At 36.3% G+C, this 25,841-nt stretch overlaps 1 protein-coding gene across 2 annotated transcripts in view; it reads right to left on the bottom strand.

Moving 5' to 3' along the window:
* The window catches only part of TBC1D5 (TBC1 domain family member 5), a 324,891-nt gene that overhangs the window by 57,447 nt on the left and 241,603 nt on the right, over positions 1–25,841 (bottom strand). For both annotated transcript variants that reach the window (XM_075143446.1, XM_075143445.1), the window contains exons 16-17: positions 19,246–19,352; positions 3,902–3,987 (exon numbers count right to left, since the gene is read on the bottom strand). In XM_075143446.1, coding sequence (XP_074999547.1) covers positions 3,902–3,987; positions 19,246–19,352 — 193 coding nt within the window. The remainder of the gene's footprint in view (positions 1–3,901; positions 3,988–19,245; positions 19,353–25,841) is intronic.

The following is a 25,841-nucleotide window of genomic DNA, read 5'->3' as shown; positions in this document are numbered from 1 at the left end:
AGACCTTTCCATTCCTGAGGTTTTATTTTACCGATCTGTACTTCAGTGATATAAATACCTGCTTTTAAAAAATTTGAAGAAATACATGTAATTAAAAACAATACAATCATTGTACTGGGGAAAAAATAGTTTTGCAATGTTTTGGGGAAGTTTAACTAAAAATAAATTACAAATGAATTAATATGGGTGACTTGTAACTTGTGTAGGCACCTGGAAAAGTAATTTTGATTCTGCTTTTCATATCATTTCCCTATTTGTCTCTAGATATGTTTTTTTTAGAATACACAATATAAATGCATGCACACATATAGAACACATCCAGAAAATAACAACAGCTGAGTTGTTTAGACTCAGAATAGATACAGTTAAAATGAGAGAAAACAGAAGAAAGTATGTGAGCCTGCACACTCATGAGATATAGCCCCAAGCTGTATGGGGCCCTTCTGCCATACACTGGTGATGAAGAAAGACAGCACGTAGCATTTTTTAGGAGAAACAGCAGTGCAGAGATTGGGACAAAGTGCTGCTTCCCAATTTATGGAAGCTGGAAAGGAATGATTGCTGAATAGTGATTAGAGGATGTTTCGTGTCTCCCATCGTATTGATTGCTGTCGATATTGCAAAAAGTCTTTCTGTAGCCACCTGAGAATGACTGGCAAAGTCACTACAAAGACAGCATCTTCAGAACTATAAAATACTCTTGCAGGAGTCCCAAAAGGTTTCAAAAGCAAACTGAATAGGTCCTAATGATTTTAAAGAAGAGGATGTGTTTATTACTATTAAATTTTACTCTGCTACTACCTAGCAGATTCAGTTATTAATCAGTTCTCCAAGGTACTGCAGAAATGCTTAAGGAAAAAAAAGGGATTTTTTCTATTCCATCACATACATGTGGCATCAGAAAAGTCAGCGCAGGGCCTTTTGTTTAATGTCTTCTCCATTCCAGAAAGAAAACAAAGATTGTAGCTTTGAAGGTGGAAGAAGAAATGTCAAATGCTGGCTTGGCAGATATCAATCAGTTATCAACAGTTTGCAATGAATCTAACTACATCACTGATTTCCGGGGTTATACCAGTAATAACTTGGTTGAGATTCAGAATCCAAACTTTAGTATATTTGGCATTTTTTTTCGCTCAGTCTACTGAAACTAATCACCAAGACTGGGGTGGTATATATCACTCACTCACCTGAAACATCACCTTAGAAAGAAGATAATGGCTTGCACGTTGAGTCCTAGGTTTTTGTTGTCTCTAGGTCTAGAGCCTTGACGATCAGTAAAAAAGCCCTTGACTTTGCACAAAAAATGATATATACTGGAAGTAAATCTTTTTCTCTGACAGGCTACCCAAGCAACAAAGCCACTGGACGCTTTGAGCTAACTGCATCATTGGAATCATGATGGTCCACAGATGCAGGAGACAAAGCCTACACAGAGGCTTGTGTACTGGTGTCCACCAGCTTGTTTCTTTTTTTTTTTTTCCCAACTGTATCTTGTTTATTAAAAAGTGTCACTTTTCCTTCTACACTGTTTAATTTGTTGCTTTGACATATATGTAAACCGGGAGAAGTTAGTTTACTTGCATTTTGTATACGGTTGGAAAGAGACTTTTTGAGAAACTTCACTTTACAAGAACAATAAACACCAAAAATCTTCTCTAAGCTGTTATATCAGAAATATGATTTTAAAAAATGCTTTTAAAAATAACGTGCAATAATGTTTTATAATTATTTGAGAACTAGAAAGGATAGTTATCGCAGCTCCTAACACCTATGTGCTATGAACTGACACTGCTAATGATCAGCTCAGAACACATACACATACATGAAAAATAAATAATGATGCTATCTAAATTTCTTGTCAAGAGGTGGTCTTCATAGAAGTATTCTGAAGTAAATTTTATTGTGCAATTTCTCTGAATCACAGCTTCAGAAAATGAACAATAGTGAGGTGCTAGATCTGTGGAGGAGGTACGTTAAAACTGAGCTGAAGTTCAGGAAAATAAGAACAATGTGTCTATTTCTTATCATTTATATGTCTGATATATTAATGCAAAGGATGATTACAGCCATTAAACACGGATCAATGTCTACATTTTAGCCATCTAATTGTACCAGACATGCACAACAATTACAAGAAAAATGCTGATTGATTATGTTGTAGTTATCAGCAGATGCATTTAAAAGTAAGGCATCAGTTTAAAAATATGAGTATCAAGGAGACGTGAATTCCATCTATGAAGCAAACAATTTTGTTTCATCACAATAAGCATCATTGACCTTGACTGTGAATGGTATATTTTTAAACTAGCAGTAGGAAGATGATTCAATCTCTGCAGTTTTCTGCTAAGATGAAAATGTTTTGTTTTAAGCAAGCCTTATTCAAAGGCATTTCTCTCTTCAGTAAGTAGCCATTATGAGAGATGAGAGACAAATATATGAATATGACGGATTTAAAAGTTTTATATGTGATAAAATAAGCAATATATATTAGAGATTTGCCAGGATATTTTAAATATATCATTGAGCCTGTGGAATTAAAGATGAAAAAGACCTGGTAGCTGATCTAATCCATCTCTCTGCTCAATGCAGAAACATTTCTTAATATTACATCTTCCAGTTCTCTCTTTAGTCCAATCTTAAACAGAGTTACCACATTTGACCTACTCTAAATGTTCCTGTGTCGAGATAAATTTATCCCAGTTATTCCTCTGTCTGAACTATTCGAAACAATTTCTCCTCTCCTTTGGTGTGTATCGTGTATATATGTGTGCAATGCATTTCTATTCCTACATAGATTTAATGGACATTTGTTTCCTTAGAATTTAGGTTTCCAACAGGTGTCATTCTTGTTTGGGCTTTATGATTTATTTATTTTTTCAAAATCCTTGACATGTTTCTTTTGGAATTTTCACATAACTTATTTTGCAAGGTTAGGTGACTCTTGAGACCATTTTTAAAAAGAATAAATAAGTAAAAACATTAAGAAAATGCAATAGAATGCAGCAATATTTGACACCCTTCCCCAACTTTAAAGCCTGGTTTAAAAAAAAAAAGAAAGATGCTTTTGCAGTCACTCTACTCAGCTTTAATTTCTGTTCCTTTCTCCATTATTAAGAGCTTTTTAATCCACTCCATTTTAATTTTAGCTAGCTTTTAATGTAACTGATTTAAACAGAATCCGACAGAAGTGCAAATGTCTAAAAACCAGCGAGTTCCTATGAATCAGCAGGCACAGTATATGGCTGGGGCCATGTGCAATCCAAGAAACTGCCTGTGACAGTATAAATTGCAGCAAGGCGATGCACCTTGCGCTGGCTGGCCCCGCAGCCACCAGTGGCCACCACCCACCACCAATCGGCACCTACGTCGTGGCCACCCAGTCGGGGCACAGGCACCTCTACACTCGTGACCACCACATAAAATGGCCTTGACAAGGGATTTAAGCAGTATTGATACAAACAGTTTCTAAAACAAGGGAGGAATGCTGCGAAGAGGTTTAGTAAAAATTACTTCAAACTGGATTTACATTAATTCAATTTAACTTACACAGCTTCTGGTACATGGATACTCCAGATTGCGATTAGATGTGTAATTGGAAGTAGTTCAGCTACAGAATTCACACTGGAAACGTTCTACCCCCTGCTTTTAGTATACATGTCATTGCGTACGAATGTCCTTAGCCTTAAAAAAATGTCAGTGAGCTGACTGCAATACTATCTGTAAAACTTTCATTTTTCATGTAATAATAGGCAAGGTAAAGATTCAAAATAAATGTCATGAAATAAACACATGTGCTTCTAATACTGCTTCTGTAATTCCTGTTTGAGATAAAAGTGACTTCTGAAATGTTTTGTTTAAGTACGGTCTTAGTTTAGTGAACACGTATTCAGAAATAGCTTACCGGGTTTTGTTCATCAAGTCTGCTCCACGTGCTTTGTAATAATCTAAATTTTGTTGGAATTGGTGAGTCACTGGTCTTGGATTTCTCTAAAAAAAAAAAAAAAATTATATATATATTTTTTTCTTAAAAAGAACATCTTATTGGAGTTTTCTGAGAGATTTAAAGCAGAGACAAGAAGTATGCTCATTAATGAAGATTAGAAATTTAGAAATTTAAAGAATAATTTCTTTTCCCAGGATCTTGGTTTCTCAAGGCAGTAATGCCAGTTACATAAAAGTGAAGTCTTAAAATACTTAAAATAATACCAAGTGTTACCAGTAAGTCCTCTCCATGCTCACAGAAGTTAGTGTTCTTCCACACAGCGACGAGGCTAATTAAATCGATAATTCTTGGACAAGTTGAGATACTGCTCTGATTTCTTCCTTTAGCTCAGGTATAGAATTTTACCACCTCCAAGCTAAAGTGATATGTTTTTAAAGAAAATGGTAACAGTAACGAGAAACTACAGCTATCATTTTGAACTGAATGCATCAGTAGCAGCATCTCAGTTAAGCAAAGAATTAAATTTAGAGACAACCTGAACGCTGCCACTAGATGGCAGGCGGAGCCTCTGTTCTCTCCAAATTTCACCCTGCTCAAAACAGAGGCCAAGAATAAAGAACTGTTCTCCTATAGTAAAATTTACGTAATTAATATTGAAACCACAAGCCACTTGTTAGTCTCCACCTCTGCCAAAATGAAACTATTTCACCGAAGCACGCTGCCTCAGTAGTTCTGAAATCGTCCCTTTCGGATCAATAATCCACCGAACATTGATTAAGTGCAGACCACAGTATACGCATAAAGTATCTTGATCGAACGAATGCATCCTGAAGGACGTTATTTGGAGGGGGAAGTAAATATTTTTAAGTAAAAAAATTTGCATACAGATGAAACCAAAATAACAGAGAGGTACAGAGAGGCCCTTTTTTAATATATATATATGTATAAAAATTAGAAAAGAAATGGCCTGAAGTAAATAATTTCTAGTGTAAGAGAAAACAAAATGGTAAATTTCTGCTTAATGATCAGATATATTGTCTAAAACAGATCTAAACACTTTCCAAGTATTTGCTTTAAAGGTTTATTCATTCATAGGCTGTTGCCTTATATTCTGATCTAGTTTCTTAAGTCCTGCTAGTAGTAAATATAGTTTTAATAAACTACGCAATGACCTTTCCAAAGTAGTTGTTCACAGGTGAGAGTACATTATATTTTTGACGGAGTCAGTCTTCAGTTGTTTCAGTTTCACATACTGTATTTTTGCCCTCCAGATTTCATTACAGACTGGAGTATCCATAGTCTTATCCTCTCGTTTTCCACATAACTGCAGATAACACTCCTGCCTTGGAAACCTTATTTTTGGAGGAGGATATAAGAGTTGCACTTTAAAGACCAAAATATTGCATGTGCACAAAAGGAGAGAAGAAGATTTAAAGAGGTGGTAGATATCAAAGGCCAGGATGATTTCTGGGGTCAAATTTAAGGCTGGGAATTTCCAGACCGTTTCCTGCAGTCAGACTTAATCTTGTATGAAATGTCTCATTTTCTTTCTTTGGAAACACATTAAACATTTTTAAAATATATCCTGTTTGTAATGTTCATTAAAAAATGAAACAACAACTAAAAGCTATTAGACAAGCATTAAAAAAATCCTCATCTATCCTACCACCCACATTGTAATGGCCGCTCTACATTTTTCTTCTCCTGTTATAAAAACAATATTTGCATAACTCTACCCATTCATATGGCTTGTAAGTCAGTGCTCATCAACTGACAGCAATAACAATGAATCAGCTTTAGTTACTATTGCTCCAGTTTGGTAATTCAATGCATTTCTATGATAATCAAATCCAAACTGACGTGATGAGGATAACTGATGGTTCTGCGACTACGATGCGAGTAATCAAACAGTGTAACTTTTCTCCCATGAATTAAATAACTTTTTTCTTTACATGTCTTGATGACCATTTCAACAAGGTGGAAGAGTAAGAGGTGCTTAAAATAATGGGCACTTCCACGTCATTAAGGCAGCCCTTTGAAAAATTTACATTACCAGATGCTAGCCAGTTTTGTAATTTGTTTCCAGTAACTCAGTATATATTTTAAAGTTAGCAAAAGCAATGAAATTTCTTTTCCACCACCTGATAAGTAAAAAAAAAGATTATTACACATTGCCTTTAAAAAAAAAAAAAGAGGAAACGATCATGTGGAGCGGTATCTTGAAACATATTTATGCAGAAATGACAAGCAATTCAAGACACGAAAGGCTGATCTACTATCTAAGCACTTAAAGCCATTAATAGGAATAATGATCTAACTCGAACATATGAATGAGGCTCAAGCATTACTTTCACAGAGGCCTATTTAAATTCCTATGAGGTTTAAGGTATCAAAGGAAGCAGCAGTTTAAAGTACTATTACATGCAATGAAAAAAAAGCCCTCAGAAAAAACGCTGTTGAAAAAGCAACATTAGAAATGCAAGTCAGTAAATACCAAGGGTTACTGCTGCAACTCCTTTTGTAACACTACAGAGATATCCTTTTGGAAAATTCCATTATTTAAAAAAAACACCCTGACATATATGTTAGCAGACAAGTATCTGCAAAGTATCACCACAGAAAATTTAAATACTTCTGAAAACTGCACTTCAGACAGCAAAAAATATGGTTTTATGAAGATTATGATCTTTATGTCATTGTGAAAATGTCTTTTAAATTTTATTTTTTAAATATAAGAAGCAGAAAGGAAAACCTACACAGTTACAGTCTCTCTTCCTTATCAGTTTTTAAACGAACTCCCCTCTCTAAGTATCCGATTTCAGCTGTCCCCTATATTACATTCCATTTATTAGGACAGAAGACTAAACAAATTTATTTACAGCAAAACATAACTCCGTTGTCTAAAATATTCACAGCAACCACATTTTTTTCCTACACAGTGCAATTTGGAATGATCCTATTCACATTTTTAATTCCTTAAGCGAGTAAAGATTTTCCTTTTCTTTTTCAATTTATGTAAGTAATTTGACTACTACCTCAGATAAAGCCCTTTTTCTTAAAAGGATAATAATGCTGTTAAAATGACAGAGAAATCAACCCTTCAAATTAGTGGTTTGTTGCATCTCCCTAAGAAATTGTGTAAGGGCATTATACAGATTTAAACATTTATGTTTTTCCCCTTCTAAGGAAATCAGAAAGTGCAGAAATCGGAGAGAAAAGCTGCCTGTGCCCATACTAGAAATCCCTCTTCCCCACACCCATTTTGTAGGAGCAGTCTCCTGGTTTTATAATTCTTCTAATCTTAATTTCTAGCTAGAGCAAGCTTAGTTTCAACTGGTAGAAAATGCCCAATTTATACTTCTAAAAGGACTATATGTATGAAATTCAGATGTAGAAGCACACACAGGAATTTCTGTGATTTTTGACTTTGTCTCTTCAAAATGTATTAGCCACAGCCCAAAGGGAAGAGACGCCTTAAAATGTTTCAGGTTGCCTAAAAGATGCCCCCCCCAGCTGCCTGAAGCCCTAACCCCCGTCCTCCTGCTGCTGCTCCCAGCCACCACCAGACCGACTCACTCCAATTCCCATGGCTGCCAGGAGGTTCTGGGGGAATTTCTGTTCGGCTTTATTCTCCTCCAGGGACACGGGTTAAGTTATACCCTGCTCCCTCCCTAGACAGGGGGCTGAGGCCGTGGTCAGAATCACACCGAATGCAGCAGAGATTCCCTAAACTTGCATAAACTGCTGAAAAGCAATTCCCACCAGCTAAGGATCGTGCTCCGTACGCTCAAATTCCCTAGCATGACCCTTTTCCTCCCTGGCCTCTGGAGACATAGTGCGTCACGTTACCCACGGAGTTGATACGATACAGCGAAGCACGCTTGTGTGTGACAGAAGTCACAGGCAGACGGTTCTACAACATACTAGGAAAACCAAGTTATTGCTGCAACGCAACGTTTCATCATCTGAATACACATTATTTGTAAAAGTTTACATGCAGGTGCAAGCGGAGGAATCTCTACAACACTCTTTTTTTCTTCTTTGTTGAGGTATTTCCTATCCCCCCATCCTTAGTATTATTAACAGAAAAAAAACCCAAATACAATCTTGCGCAAAGTCTGAAGGTTCAGAATAAGAGACAACAATGAAAAAAGATTTTCAATATGTCTGATGAAAAATGAGACTTATTTTCGTGAACATGCTATTGCCTCAATGCCAAGGGAAAAGCACTCGTCATTAGAGAAATGAATTGCTCAGCTGTTGATAAGCAAAAAGCTCTGGGGGAATTTCTCAAGGCCCAAACCACAAAGCATTGCAGGGTTACACAAACATATGTTGCAGGTGTTTTAGGGTAGACAGGTGGGAAAACCTCAGCTACAGAAAAATACCCCACTTAGTAGATTGTATCTGAAACTAGATAACCTAAATGCAACAGAGAAAAAACAAAACAGCAGCAGTGAATTATAAGTACAGGCAGCAATAGGCTCACCAAAATAATCATCTCACTAGTGCCAAATGGGATTTTTTTAAACTAGTTTTTTGCAATATATTAAACAAATGCTGCCAAACATATATCTTTTTTTCTAAACTAATAATATTTTAAGCCTAAACCAAAGAACAGACTGAACTAAACATATATAAAAAAAGAGAAAGATAATGACGCAGTGTTGTTCTTTTTATTTGAATATTTTTAAGGAGCCAGTTTGCTCCTTTTTCCCCTCTTTAGCTGACAGGGCAATATTGGATTTTTTCATAATTCTCGTACAGCCTAAAACATTTTTGTATTAAAATGCTATTTTTTTTCCTTTCATTTGTTTCTAACAGAAGTTGGAGGAGCATATGACCCTATATTCAGTAATGACTGGGAGGTCAGCAAATACTTACCTTTTCCTTCTAGCTCACCTATGCTTCTTTATTCAATAAAGATCATACAAACATGGCAAAAATTTGGACTGGGAACAGAGCTGAAATATAGCAGCTGAGATGAGGATAAGGAACACAGATTGTTCAGTTCGGCAGCAGTTTTTCTATTAGGCACTAATAATTAATATGAAGTATATACTAATGATTACCTAATAGCTGCACAGAGAATTTCAACTTTCCTCATTTTATTCTTTTGTCAGGTATCCAAGCAGCTGTCTCCACTCTATGACTAGACTTACACAGTATAAGCAATGGCTTAACATTACATAAACATGCCAAAATATTTGATATACTGAACAACCAACCCACCGTAAACTCTAGAGCACCCCCAAAGCAAACACCATTCCCCAAACAAAACTTCCCTTTCACCTTCTAATTTTCCTCCTCCCTAGTTACACCTTCTGCAGAACAAGCAACCTGCTGGAGCACAAGAGGTATCCCATCCACCTACAAACTACTGAGTTAAATGCTTACTAAAAAGAAAAAAAAGCAGTGAGACATTAGAGGACATAATGTGCTATTGCCAATATTAAAGCGGCTCAAGGCCAATAGCAAAATATTATCCAAAACATAGGTTGATAGTCTGCATCTATCAACCCTATGTATGAAAGTAGCACAACATGAAGAGTATCCTGCACAGAACTAATAAAGAACTTCCTTTAATCGCAGGAGTCAGGAGATCCGTGCACTAATACTGGCGTTGGCAAAGGAACACCATAATCCTCAAACTGGGAATAATGCTTCCTGTTTACATTTTTCAGAAAGATGCTGTGGGTCTCAATCGCAGAACTCGTTATTTACAACGCAATAACAGCATGAAGAATCATCATATTTAATAGTTTCTAAAGAAAATTAGGGAATGCTTTTTTTTCCCCCCGAAACAACAAAAATTCCCAGAAAGAACTGACAAGGAAAGAAAACTCAGTTAATTGGGTCAAGGCAGAACGAAACCCCCAAACTCCGATCAAGCTGAAATAAATTATCTCCAGTTTTGTTACGTGACAACCCTCCATCCCCCTGGCAACTAGAAATTTCAGATACCAGAAAGATATTTTAAACACCGTGTGTTATGGTCTGTTTTTAACCTCATACACACATGCTTTCTCTCACATGGGCATTCTATGACAAGATATAAAGAACTGAAAGAAATGACAAGTGAGATTTAAAAATGCTTCTGTGACTTGACTGAAAGAAATTTCTAGTTGTATATTTTGGCTTCATGTCCTAAGCGATTGGAAAGCCTTTTTTTTTTTTGCATTTATAGTTTTACAGCGTATTGCATTTTAACAGGTAGATCAAATCCTACGAAATCAGCTTTTATCAATATTCCAGACAAAAAGACTCCGACTTGCCAACGTTCAAGTTCATAACCTGCGTAAAATCCCCATCTTGCATCAACAGAATCGCTTAAGTACCTTTTAAGTCTGCCTCTTAATTTAGTCGCCTATTTTTCAGCTGAACCCTTGGTTTTAAGAAGTAAATTAACTAAATAGTGAGGTATAAATCTGACAGTGTTCAGCCTTACCCCATGACAGATTTATGCTCTGGCATCTTGCAGCCCCACACGGTTAGGAACAGGAGTTTTACAACATTGTGGAGGAAAGATCCAGGCTTTTGAAGGGAACACACAGCAAGCCTCGCTTTAAACCCTGGAATGCTCCAAATTATGAGATTTAAAATATGACATCTTTATGTACAGAAAAGCTACCACATTATGGTTTTATTGGCACTCGTTTTGGACAACCTGCATAACTCACTGATGGCTTTGTGAGTAATGCAGTTATCTGAGGCTTACACTGATAAAACCCTTATAACCACACTTACAGCATTATATCTTCTCGAGATACATGCCTGTACACAAATCTTACATATCAGAGAAAAAAAGAGAACATTTTAAGGTGCTGTTTGGTTATTTCTGTTATGTGGAAAAGAAACAGATTAATTTATGTTCTGTGTGTAATGTGCTACGTAAAACACTTGAAAAAGGTCCCTAGAGGAGTGAAAAAGGCTCTTCCAAAAAGCCCCATGCATACACCACAGCAAAAGGAATATGACGTCCAAGTCTCTTCCTCTAAAACGCAGAGAGATGCTAAGGTCCTGGTGCTGCGGGACAAGCAACTCCTTTCATTTTGGGATTCCAATAATGAGGATACTGCAGAGCCATTTTGAACACTACTGCTCCTTAAAAAGATAAAGGACAAAGAGTCCTACCTCACATCTCCAAACCTAATTTTCCATAAAAAGTTACAGCAAAGGATAAAATGTACTATTCCCACTTCTATCTTGAAAGTATATTGCTCTTTCAGAGAAGCATTCCCAAATACAAATGTACTCAAATAGGTTTGTATACAACAATTAATACATTAATATTTACTATAAAATATGTCGATACACCAGCAGTATATCTACATTTATATCAGAAGAGACTGAACTTAAATTCCATCATAATAGATTGGATATGATTCAGTAGCTAATCTTTCATACATTATTGAAAAGTTATGAATCTATTTTTACATAACTCACAGTTTGTGTTTTGCAAATTTTAGTCAAATAAATAAATTATGATACGGAGAACTTTTGATTAGGTAGAATCAAAGTGTTTGTTTTAAGTGCTTCCTTTTGATAAACTACCTTGCAAACTGGAAGTGATTAATTGAATTGTCAGGTTGCACACAAGAAGAACCATAATCACTTCACTCTAACACTGTTAAATACATTTTATTAATGTAATTTTATAAATAACATCATTACTCTTTAGGAGAGGGTCAGTAGCTTTAGACGACTTTTTAAACAGAAGTAAACCAATCATTTGAAAGAAACAGCCCCAAGAAATTCACAAGCAATAAGTTTTATTGGTAGCTAAAGTAATTAAGAGCTTAAAGCTAAAGCTTCTTGCTTCAGCATCAAGTACAATCAGAATTGCTTTTACTTTGCTACTAAGGATATCAACTTGCTCAAAGAGAAAGCACAGTTCAAAGTTTTGGCTTCCACTAATAACCTTCTCTTCCATCTTGCCTCTCTAAAGTACTTGCCCTTAACATGACAGAGCTTATGAATTCCCAGTCAATATTAACGGGAATGCTGATCAGCACAGGAGAATAATTCCTTCTCTATTTCTAAATTTTCCCCGATCGCCCCTCTGGCCTGAAGACGATGTTGCTGCATCTCATGCCTTCTCTTCCGGATTAATAGGGAAGACATCTCGATAAAAGGCATAATTATGAAATTTGCAGAGAAGATTCAAAAATGCAAACACTTACGTTTGCAATTCTTAGCCCAATGACTGATCAGCAACTTGTTGCCTTCACTATTGAATAATGCACGTTACTTACTGTTCTGTACAACACTATCATATGCTTGTTTTAATATTAGTCGAAAGTAGAAACAATGGTTCCTAACTCGCCTTTAGCCATCTCCTCTGAAAGACTCTGCACCTCTCCGCCCGCCCAGAAATCACCAGCCACGCCACCAACTCCTCGCCGCCCTCAAGGCCAGCAGCTCTCCTGCTGGGTCACGCAAGCCCGGCAATGAGAACAAGGAAGTCAACTTGCCCTCCGTGCCGGGCTCGGCTCTCACTGCCAGGAGGGGACTGCAGCACCATCTCGCTCGGCCCTACACAGGACTGGGACAAGTCCTTTGTTTCTGCACCATCTTACCTGTGGCACGGCTTTGTCTCAACTATGAGAGGTGTCACTGTTCAGGAAGCTTTGCTTTATTCTGTATTATTTCCCACCATTTTCCTATTCATTTACATGTAATGGCTGCTTAACTTGCATTGATACAATATTTGTGGGTTCTTAACCACCTAACTGGCCTGCGCATACAACACTAAAGACAGAGCAATACTGGAAACTGCATCGTGGCTGGCGATCTAAGAGATCAGCGCTCTCCTTCGAGTGATGACTACTGTGTAACATACGATACTAAGGAATGAGAAGGACTTTGAAAGATTTCTCATTTGAAAACTCTTGACCAGATGACTAATCAACCGCTTTCCAAGATTTTTTCCTGAAAATATTACTTGTGACATACAGGATACTTTGAAGATGATGACTATTTCATGGTGGGGCGATTAAATTGCAATGAACTTTGGGAGAGATGAGAAAGTTATTGTATTATGAGTACTGATCACATAGCTTTTTTATATTTTAAAATGCATAGGTGCACGGGGAATGAAGGTTTTGAAACAAATGTAGAAAAACAAAGAGGATTTTTAATTCATGGTACACTTACTAATTTTACGTGGTACTATGGCAACATGGTTATTCCAAGTAATTTATCATTAAACTCACAGCTGCCTGTCATACCTTATTGTATTAATGAAACAAAATAACTGAATATTTAGAACAATTTTAAAACAAGGCATGGGCTATCTCCTTCGAAAGCAAAAGTTTCTGATTTTAAGAACATAAACAAAGAACAAGTTACTATCATGGCTTTTACATGTAAAATACATGCAATTCTTAGTTATATTGCCCACATTAAAAAGCTTAGCATGCAGTTACAGAAAAATCATCAATTTATTCAAAGTGAGGTGTTTAGATTACATCTAACCATATTGTGTTTGCAAATGGGGAAGTTAGACTGTCAAAATGCTTGGGTTCACTACAGGGAATTGAATGTGGTTATAAAACCAGAGGTCAATTGAAGATCCTGGCACATTTTTGTTCATAAAAGTCTATCTATGTTGCATTAAACATCCAAGATCTTAATCTTTCAGAAATTAAGGCAAATAGAAGTTCTCTGTGAACCACTGAAAGTAAATGCATTTATTTTTTAGTTCTCCGAATTCCTTTCCCCCCAGATGAAGAGACATGTACTTAGCTCTTCTGGAAAAACTTGTTTCCTTTATCAGTCGCATCCCCCGTCCAAGGCAACTCTCCTTTAAAGTGTAGGTGACCTTACTCGTACCGCCAGCTCATCCTGCATTGGGGGATCCATTATCCATTATTTCTGATACTTACTGTTCATACACTCCAAATCCCTAATGTGTAATTGCAAAAATCCTGAAAAGTCAGTCACATTCTTCATGATCGGAAAAAAAAAGAAAAAGAAAAAAGCAAACGTTTGTTCAGGGACCCCTCCCCCGTGTTGGTACCCCTCTAACAAAATGGACTCCCCACCCCACTCAATGTCTGTAGGTACAAATTAATGAGCTGCTAATGCCCAAACACTGCCAGATCCCAACTTCTGATTGGCTGCAGTCTGGTCATTAAAGAGAGGTAATTAATGCCAGATTGCACACACAATGCTAACAAACAAACAAAACAACCCCAAACCTGCTTTTCTCCTGCCACAAACAGCAAAACAAACAATACTGACATAACGGCAGCTTTCAAAGGGCAGTTGCAGCTCTGCAGCGGCACCTCAGTTAATGAGTGTAGAGAAAAGAATTTATCTGAAGAAGAAGAAAGTGAAACTCAACAGCCTTTCAGGCACATGAAACCAGCTTGGAGAAAACTCTGAGACGGTGGCAGCTACTTAAGAAGAAAATTCAGCTGAAAATAAATGTACAAAGAGTTCGGTTCAAAATTTCAGTAATGTGTTTTCCCCTTGTCACTTATTGCGCAGATTGTGAAAAGTGTTAAAAGCTGGAATGCAGACTTCTCTGACTAATTGTTACATGAATGATCATGACCATGTATTATTGCTTAAGTTTTCTGGCAGTACCTGTGATTTTAGTCGTGACGAACTAATACAACTTCTTTGAAATGTTATATATGCTTCATCATGGATTTAGTTAGAATTTAACATTATTATACGGCCACTTTCAATGTCAGCAAATAGCTTAAAATACCATGTTGAGAAAATATCAGCAGTAGTAACTGGAATATTATTAGCGTAACTAACAAATTAACTCCTACCAACCAAGCACAACCACTTTCTTTTTACTTTTTTTGAATCAATGGCTTATGATAAAAGGTGTCTCCACTGAATAAAGCTCCTAACTAGCTTGCTCAACGAATAGGGTAACTCACCACGTTAAAATATCTGAAAGCAAACTTATTTTACAAAAATATTAAGCATAAATACAGTAAGCTTTCAGACAAAGGATGGTTGTCAGGTTCTTAGTATGCAACGTAAAACTGTAATATTCTATGTAGTGCTTTAGTTTTCTAATAAGTCATTGTGATAAGGTTAACACTTCAACACAGAACAACATACAAATAAGAACACCCAAAGATGAAAATTACTTTGCTTATGTTGCTGTATTAGAATTTTATTTGCTAAAGGGTGAAAACAGATTTGCAAAATTCACAGTTAACTTAAAACAATAGTTTTAAACCTTTTATTCCTAGCCCTGGCTGCCTTCAGGAAGGAAAGAACATCTGGTTATTTAAGGAACACAATATGTTCACATTTTCTATGACTTTTGTTTCTAATTGGGTTTTTTAATTTTTTTTTTATTTGAACAGCTCTAGTTAGAACTATGTTTTTTAATCACTTTATATTTTTCCACTGCCCTATCTCCGTATCTCTACTTCTTAATTTCACAGCCTTTGCTTTGAAAATTAACAGTGCTCAATGGTTTTGATAAGGAAAAGAATGAAGAAAATTGGCCACTCGTGGGATATTAAATACACAGAGACACACCTTCAGTAAATGCTTTTGGATATACACAAAAAACGCTTCCCTTATTTTCTCATTTCACATATACATACTTTTAATAGCCCATTCTTCTATAAGAAGCTCTACTTTTATATTCAGAAGGACTATGAGTGCACAGAAGTTACTTTCATATAAATAATTGAGGTAATTATCTGTTCAAAGATTAGCAATGTGAAACAAATACTCTGCTAAGCAGGTTAACTTTATCACCCTATGCAAAGACAACACCACTGATTTGAGCTTTTCATTCTACATTTTCCAAAGAACTGGAGCTAGCCAAATGCAGAAAAGGCTGAAATTCAATTATTCTGCATTGATCCATACTCATGCCTGTAAAATTAGTATCTCTCTCAGGCCCCCCTGCAGAGACAGGTGCAATAACTTGTTTTCAGCTATAACGGTGATGCGTATTTCTCTTCTGTGGCACTGGAATATATCAGGGATGTGGTATGTAAAATGTCCCCTCATCCCAACTGCCAACTGGGGTTCACGAAGTGAAAAGGAGAGCTGCTGCACGCATTAGATTAACAGCAAGCACCAATTACTTTTCATATTATTGTTATTACTGGATAATGCTAAGGCTTCTGCTAAGGTTTGATTCCACAAAAGGTCAGGAAATTTTATTTGTCCATCTGCAAGAAAAAAATGCCACACATCTTTTAAGTATAACTTTCTTTTGACATTTAGGTTGCTCTCCTGATGATGACTGCAGTGAAAAGAAGCAAACAAAACGTAACAGGTTCATCACGACAAAGTTTAGCTCTCCTGATAGTCTACAAGACAAATAAGTAAGGAGGAGATATCTGTTATGTCAAACCAAGGAAACAGAAGAAATAATGGATGTTATTAGACGTGCAAACCCAGATTATCTCCAGAATCAGAAGTTATGGGTGGAAAGGTCGTATCAGGTCCATCTTAACTACTTCACCATTTATGACAGGATTGTTCCTTAAGAACCTTTCAGTTTTATGTACATACCACCAACCTTTCTTAGTCCAAATAGCCCACAACTTCCCCTCTGTGAGATTAGTTGGCATTTACCTAGCTGCAGAAATAATCCCATAGACAATATATATTAACAAACCTGCAAGAGGCGGATTCCTGTTTGTCCCTGTCCATGACTTCTAAACTGCATTTCTTGTCCAGCTGAGATTTAAAGCTCCAAGGGGCAGAGAGCAAGCCTCTCTCAGATATTTGGAACAATCCTAAACATTCTTGCTCTGTTCAACAAATAATGAAATAAGCCACTGGACCGTGCAACAGTCTCCCACAGAAGAGTTCCCCAACTTCACATATTAAAACCCAAGCGAAATCTTGGAAGAAATGCCACATAGAACAACTCAGCCCTGGCTCAGGAGATCTAAATTGCACTGAACCAAATGTAATTTCCCATTAGAAACTAGAAGCTGGTGATAGAGAAATGCACAGGAAAACATCAAAGGAGGAAGAAAAATCATTAAGCACTGAATTTGCTAATCATCACTTACAAGTTACACTACTGATTAAAATCTCCTTGTCTTTTCTTCCAATCTCCTTTTATCTGCTCAGGGAATAAAGGCAAACTGAATTATCTTTATGCAGATAGCAAAAAAAAGGTATCATAATTTTTCCGCTTATATTGGTATATAATCTGTGTACTGACTTTGGACTCCTACAGCACCCATGATGTCTTGTCGAGTCTTCCCTTTCATTCTGTGTAATGAAAAATTTTGACAGACTTGGAAAATTTTTATGTGTAGGTCTTACAGAATAACAAGACTTCCATTTCAGAAATACGTTGGATTAAACCAACATATGCTTAGACACATAAGTGAAACTTAAAATCATACCTAGGGAAAGATAAGAAACAGGTACTCAAGTCACAGCATTGAGAATACATTTCTTTCTCAGACCAGGAACTGTTTTTTTCTTTTAGAGTGATCCTTTAGAACAGTTTAACTTCCTTACTGTAAGAAGTCCAAATCTGTTTATGCAGTCTCAACCCAAAGACCCAATGTAAAACGAGAGGTGGCTGGAAGTCCCTTAGAGCTCTTCATTCTCTGGAAATTCCAGCTTCCTAACCTTCAGAGTATTTCCCAAGCAAGTAAGTACAGCTCAGAAATGAGGAACAATTGTAATTAATCATATTTAAATTGACAAAACAACTAGCAGACTTTGCATGAAAGAGCTTTAAGTACTCATTTCCCTGCGTGAAGGGAGAACTACCTGAAAGACACGGTAGGAACTACATCCAGTATTTTTCTGAAAGGTATTCAAAGCACACCTGAGAATGTTAATTAACAGGACACTGAGGCCTTATGAGCCTGACAACTTCAGGAGACAAGAGCATAAGGAGCAGAATAGTGATCAAGCTTCTTTCACGGGAAGTTGGTGGTTTATTTTTGCCCCCTTCAGCTGGTATGGTATCTTGTATACTGCCTAGGATGCTTCGGAGGACAGCTGAATAATTAGCAATTATTCTACTTTTAATGTATACCTTCAATAAATGACAGATTACATATTGGATTTAGTTTAATATCTTAGCACAATTTCCCTCCCTCTGTATCTTCCCTCTAAAAAATAATTCTATCTTGTTTTGCTAAGAGAGTACGTAAATAAATGCTGGGCAGTCTGATTTCACAGACTGCTGCCAAAATCTTAAGAAAGATTCCTGAGATCTAACGTTACAAACTTTCTTACACACTGAAAAAATGATATACTTTACTTCTCGTCATGAAAAGAATCTTTGTGCCTGAGAGGAATGAAGAAAGCACCTGTAAGGATGCAGATTTCTGCAAAAAACTGATAGAGAAACAGAGACACAATTTTTTTCTTAATCCATAGAAGTGTAAACATTGGTACGGAATGAAATTTTGCAGAAGAAAGTCAGAGTGCAGAAGTGATGAATTTTTCACTTTCAAAGGTGACGTGCATCAAGAAGATGAGGGAAATCAGACTTTACACTGGCAGCCTAGTAATGGGACGTGCACAAAGACAGTTCAAAACCAGCAGCACAAATGCTGCTATCTGCCAAAGATCTGAGTACTGCAAAGATTACTGTGTACAGCTTCATCTCAAACACCTTATCCACTATACTGTGGATATCTGCTTTATATTATATTCACACATACACACATGCCATTCGAAAAGAGCAAGAGGTTCGCTTTTTTTTTAGTATAAATGAGTGTATCAGAAACTGTAGGCTAGTAATATGTAATATAAAATTTATGAATTTATACATTTTATTCATGTGAATCTTTTCAGGCTGTAACAGCAGACTCTCGTTTTTAATTGAAAACCACCACAGAACTATTTATATACTGGGCGGGGGTAGTGCTTTAAGGATTAACAGTGATTAATCTGCAGAAATCCCATGAAAAAGGGCTTACAGATGAAATTGCATGACAGTTTCTATACAGCTTACTAGGTTAATATATAAAATACTACTGTTTCCCTCAAAACTATACTTGATTATGAAAGCTGTCTGTGCAGAATACCAAGCAAAGGTATTCTAAAGAGCATAAACACCTGCAGTTACCAGAGCTCCTGGATAACTTTAGCAAAGTAGTAGGATAGTATCCTTTAAAGAGTAAAGAACTTTAGTAAAGTATCCTTTAAAGAACTTGTTTCTGCTCTTGGTTACCTCCTCTTTCCTTCAGCTTTTTGTCAGACAAGAGGAAACTTGAAACTACAGTTTAGTCCCCAAAATGTAGGTTGTTATTAACTTCATACTATTTAGAACATTTTATTACAGAGATTGATTCCCTGTATTTACAAAGCAAGTATCTCACCTTTGGATCTCGGAGAAAAAGTGCTCTTAGGATAAGGGAGTGAACATCTCCAATAGGTGGATAATGCATCAGAAGTCCCAAACAGGTCTGATAATTACTTGAAATCACTACAGTGAAAATGGAAAAAAAAAAAAAGAGAGAAAAAATAGTGAAATATTACCATCTTCTTTTGATAGATATAGATATAGAAATAGATATAGATTCCTATAGATCCTTTAGATCTCTGTAGCTGTGCACCTAAAGCCCGCCTGAGTCAGTGGAGGTCTGGGCAATACAGTCAGTGGAGCTTGAAGAACTAGTCCTACACTCCGAAACGGACACTGACTTTTCAGACACTCATCTGCAGACACCTAAATTTAAGTATGATAATTTGTGAGATAAATTTTACCTTCGATCCTGCTTTTGTGATAACTTTCCCTCACTTTGACAATTCTTTGCTGAAATATCTCTTATGTTGTTCTTACGTACATATATACACATACATGCCCACACGCATATATGTACACATACGTAAAATGATGTCAACAACTCCTTGTTTTCTCGTAAATCAGAAACTATTCACTATTCATAAATACTTAAAAATATAATATACCATTAACCTTATTAGAATTTTTTACTTATTCCGGAAATTTTCAGCATGCTTTGATAAAGTTTATCGTTTTGTTATAATTGTGCTTGATTTTATCTGAATCTATGTAAGTATACTCTATGGTTCTTTGCTTGTCGTTGTCGTCTTCTGTTTTGTTTTGTGGTTTTCCCCCCCCCCCCCAAATCAATCTAATTATGAGTGCAATTATTAAAGACATCTTTTCAGGCAGGTCTATGTAAACTACTTCATTTCTTTTGCACCATCTAAATCCAGGCAATCCATCTGCCACAGCTGTCAAAGCAATGCCTGTTAATGATGCTTGCACCCTGCAACATAAAGACAGCCTCCAACAATAGCAATTGTAAATAAATTTTTAACAAACTTTACTATTCTGAGAACTTTAGCTGTAGTAACAAATACTTTTAATTAATCAGGCCTCTACACCAGAAAGGATCATTGCAAATACAAAATTATTTTGAATCAATGAAAGGCAAAATAAAGGACTGTTTTGCGAAGAGAAAGATTTGAACGTTTTACTTTTTTTCTTTCATGTGAATAAGCCTCATACCCTCCTGTACCTTTCCTCCCTCAACAAGAGGATTATGGGGAAAAGATGCAGGACTGGGCAAAATGAATAATTATAATCTGTGTAGGGAACCACTTTATCATCTTCATTTCCGTTGCTGATCCGACAGCTTGTAATTTCATACATCTGCTTTCATTTGTAAAGCACTCACTTATCCTACTCATTCTTTATCTGTTCTGCCTGTTCTCTTTCCTACCCTTTGTTTTTCTTGTTCATATTCAGGTAGCTGTTTTTTCTTCTTGAAGTCACAAAGCTGGCATAATGAACACAACACAATGGTCTCCTTCAGAGTTCTTTCAGAGGAGTATAATACGAGCACCACATAGTACATACCCAATCAAACTCTCATACGTAAATCAAATTTAAGATACTGTACTGCAGTTATGATCATGATGCCTTTTTACCAAAGCAAATAAAAATACTGAAAATGGATAGTAAATTCTAAATACTTTTATAAACGATAGGCAGTAAGATCAACGCATTTCTCTTTTGAACAGATCAGTATGTGTTCTATTCTGCAATGTAAAATGGATTAAAATTATCCTTTCTTTATTTTTCCTAGAACAGTTCTTTGCTGTCTCACAGATATAACATAAATATTAAAAAAAGCTAATTATTTTAATGGTGCAGACTCGATCCCTGGCAAAAAAATTATATTTTCAACCACAAGACATTTACTCTAATTTTTAATTTTTTTAAATGTATAATAGTGAAGCAATGGAATAATGGAAAAAAAAAATCAAACTACTGGGCAATGATCTGTGTCCCCTCTGATCCCTAAAACTTAAATTTTAAAATGAAACCTTACCATCCAAAGAAAGTTAAAAAAACTCCAACACTTTAATGAGGAAGGCCTGCTAACTTTTATATTTATTTTATCTTTAGGGTTTTCCTCGCATATTCAGCTGTCCCTTTTTCATGTAGAAATCTTTACAGAAGAGAACATCATTGCCAGTGCTGTATTTGCTGGGGAATCTTGGGTTAAAGGGATTACTTTGCTGAAACACCTTTTGGTGTTCTTCTTTGTTTCAAAGTGAGCTGTTCTTGGACATGAGCAATGAGTGCTCACAGCCCAGAAGGCCAACCGTATCCTGGACTGTATAAAAAGCAGCGTGGCCAGCAGGTCAAGGGAGGTGACTCTGCCTACCCCACCTGGGGTACTGCGTCCAGCTTTGGGGTCTCCGGCACAAGACAGACATGGACCTGTTGGAGCGGTTCTAGAGGAGGGCCACAAAAATGATCAGAGGGCTGGAACACCTCTCCTATGAGGAAAGGCTGAGAGAGTTGGGATTGTTCAGCCTGGAGACGAGAAGGCTTCGGGGAGACCTTTTTGTGGAAATGGCCTCAAGTTGCGCCAAGGGAGGTTTAGATTGGACATTAGGAGAAATTTCTTTACTGAAAGAGTGGTCAGGCCTTGGAACAGGCTGCCCAGGGAAGTGGTTGAGTCACCATCCCTGGAAGTATTTAAAAGATGTGTAGATGAGGCGCTTAGGGACATGGTGTAGTGGGTATGGTGGTGTTGGGTTGACAGTTGGACTCGATGATCTTAGAGGTCTTTTCCAACCTTAATGATTCTATGATTCTATGATTGTGGCCTTTTAATATATAAAGGGAGCTATAAGATGGAGACTTTTTACCAGGGCCTGTTGCGACAGGACAAGGGGAAATGGTTTTAAATGGAAAGAGGGTAGATTTAGATTGGACATAAGGAAGAAATTCTTTAAGATGAGGGTGGTGAGACACTGGAACAGGTTGCCCAGAGAAGTTGTGGATGCCCCATTCCTGGAAGTGTTCAAGGTCAGGTTGGATGGGGCTTTGAACCACCTGATCTAGTGAGAGATGTCCCTGCCCATGGCAAGGGGGATGGACCAGATGATCCTTGAAGGTCCCTTCCAACCCAAACCCAAATTCTATGATTCTTGTCTCTTCAGGACAAAATGTAAAATATTATGCCACAGAGTAGAGTTTTTTTAAAAATGATAAAGAAAATAGCAGTAAAACAAAACAAACACCCCTTTTCTGAATATGCATATTAGAGTTAAAAGGATTTCTAAGAATTAACTGTAGGATAGTTTCTGGAAGGAGAATCTGTGCAACACAAATTTCTCCAGTCTCAGCAGTAGCTGGATGGTGCTGAAGTTTAACGGTGAAATATCTTACACTGTAGCCAGCTGCCTTGTAATAAGCTTGGTGCTGGTGTACCTGTGCTTTTCCTTCACTAATTGGCTTGGCAAGTCACACCTGCATCCAACTTTTATTGTGAATAACAAGTTCTCACTTCTCTAAAGAAGAATGCTATTGGTATTCGTAGGGAAAGGAGTAGAGAAACTCCTCTACATAGAGAAAGCAATCTTACTGCCTTTTGATTAATATTTGTTATGTAGTGCCCAGAGGAACATTAAATTGCTTTCTCCCTTCTGCTTTAGATGAGACTGACCATTCTCTGTTGGTCCAATAATCATTCTTGGACGCAAGCAGCAATAATAGCAGTGGAAAACGTGAAATAACTGTACCTGTCCTCAACCAAGTCCTAATTTTCTACCACGTCATTGCTTAAGAGTTTAATATTTGATGCCACCAATCCTGTATCCAGATGACTTCCTAACCCAGGAAGGGTGGGACTACTTTCCCCTGCTGCTTTATGCATGGCTATGTTTTCTTTAGTAGGCCTAAATTGAGTTAAACATAGATAATACAAACATCTTGCACAATAACAAAAATAACAAATCAGCTCCTCTAAGAAGAGGCTGTGGCTCCTTTATTTCCCTCAAAATACTCAGAGCGCTTTTAGATAAGAACAAATATATCCTAACAATGGCCATAGCTAGTCTTCAAGTGGGAACATGATAAAAACATACTTATTCTAACACTGATCAGTCAAAATTAGCTCCTGGTACAATAATGATGTTACTTTACTATGCAAAATATAGACTGGTCTTCCAGTTTGGTTCATTTTTGTCCTTCTTGAAGGGAAGGGAAGTATATAAAATACATGTATTTTTGCAACGCACCCTCCCTCCATTCTGATTTCATCAACAACTGCATGTATATCCATATTGGTGAAAAAGAAGCAACATATTCATGCTTCTGTTTTGACAGATTTAAAAAAAAAAGATTGTTTTGCATGACTTTTGCCAAAGAAACCCAGAAAATAATTTATTAAAACTCACAGATACTTTGGTACACAACCCTACACTTAGTTTGTGAGGATTATCACTTCACAGATAAAGCTCTGCTTGGTACAGATGTAAAACTGAACACACCAGTTTACAGAATGGCTGTGTACCTGATTATATATCTGTGATCTCTAAAATGCATAAACAATAATCTAATAATCTAAATGCTCCCTTCTCCTTGAATAATATAATGTTTGAGTAACAGAGAATTTCTAAAACTAAAATAAAAATAAAATGAAAAATATAGCAGAAATAATACTTTCTTAAAATCATGGCCTTGAGAACATCGTAATAAAACACAGAAAAAAATCCATCAATTCCCAAACCAGCAACTTCTCCCCCATCTCCAAATGTGTTGGTATAAAAGAATCTGGATAATTTTTAAACTTTCAAATGTTTTCAGTATTGTATTATTATCATTGCTTATGTTTGACATTTTTATCTTAGGAGCTCTGTTACTATTCCTATTGTTTCAAAGTTTTTAAACTGAAAATTTCCAGATGGTTTATTTATAGATGATTAACATCATCGGGTGTTTTGAGCTAACATTACCTTTCACCAAATAAAGAGAAATTTTTAGAAACTTATTTTATTTGAAAATGTTTTTAAAAACATTACAACAGAACTTCGAACTCCATTCAAAGCTCAAATATTATCAGCAATAAAAAAAATGAGGAAAAATGAGGAAAAATGGAAAACTTTTCTATTATAAATATATAAGAAAAGCTTTTTTAATCAAACCAAGAACTGTGGAGATCACTATAGTTTGAGCTTGACTTCTAAAACATATTCAACTTTACAGTATTTATGACTAGGTATTTTGTTTCACCATTCTAATATGCTTAGAGTAACTAATTAGGTCCAACTATAGAACAAAAAAGTTACTTATTACAGAAACAGTATATGTATGAAGTATTAGCTGTCCTGATGAGCTGACTTTGCATCTCATTTGGGGAAATGTACTCCACTTTAAAGCTATTTACTACTCTATTTACTAAGCCTGGGGATTTCAGAGAAAGGAGGGTGACTGATTTCATACAGATGCCTAAAACACATTTTTAGCTCATATTTTTAGTCACCTCATACCAATACTTGTAAATGACCACCAGAAAGCAAAAGAAAACAAACCCAGGACAACCTTCCTCCCCAAGAAGAGAGAGGGTGCTTACAAACACAGTGCTAAAGTTTTTTTGAAAAGGGAAACGATGACACAAAATAAAATACTGACGTTAAGAAACATTTTTACATGCATCTGCACTACCTATGTATACCAAAAATTTTAAGATTATTTCAGTTTACTGCACATAAACAAGCCAGACTTAGATTGCAGAACATAATGACCTGGAATCAGATCATCCTGAAACAGCCGCATTAATTTTGAAACCTGTAAACTGAATTAAATGTCCACTTCTTTGAGAGGAATGTAAGGTAGCTCTATATGCTGCATGTTTATTAAAGAGTAATTAAAAAACCACATGAAGGCAGGCAGTGGAACGACAGTATGTGTAAAGTACATGCACGTTATATTTTCAAGATTGGGCCCTAAAATAGCAACCACAGATGTTGAAAACTTCATGTGTCCTAGAATACAAAATTGTGTCAAATATGTGACCTTGTTATAACCTAAAGCTTACAAATTGTATATAATTAACTCTGAACAGCATGCCTCAGAATTCATATATTTAATAACAGACATGCATCTTGCTGCAAAACGCATACTTTGTTGCGGCAAAGCTGTATACAGAATTTTTTGCAAAATATGATGGGACAGAAATAAATGCCTCAATTAATCATTACATATCTTCCTCCTCCCATTCACAATTATATAAGCTAACAACATTTTTATGATTTCTTGTTTGTCCCAGCTTAATGTATTTATTGGTCATCACTAACCCACCTTTGCACATATTTCAGGTATCCTAAAATAAAATAAAATGAAATGATCATTTTTTGAAGATGCCACTCTTGCATAGAATAAACATATTTTGTAATTGTTACTCATCTCTGCATTTACATTTCCTTCAAGATATATCTTCGAAAATTATGAGTCATTGTCTTGTGCATTTTCACATTTCTCACAGCAGAACAGCATAAAAATATTTCCAGTGTCAAACACAGGCTTTACTCAATTCATCAGCTTGGTCAGAAGGTGGAGCTCTATACATGCCTGTATCACTCACTGCACATAAAATCTGCAACTCCATATAAAAAGACAGAACTACTCAGAAAACAAACCTGCATTTAA

The sequence above is a fragment of the Calonectris borealis genome, chromosome 2 (genome assembly GCF_964195595.1).
Source record: "Calonectris borealis chromosome 2, bCalBor7.hap1.2, whole genome shotgun sequence".
Taxonomy (NCBI): domain Eukaryota; kingdom Metazoa; phylum Chordata; class Aves; order Procellariiformes; family Procellariidae; genus Calonectris; species Calonectris borealis.
The sequence above is the reverse complement of the archived record's forward strand: the minus strand, read 5'-3'. Positions and strand labels throughout refer to the sequence as shown.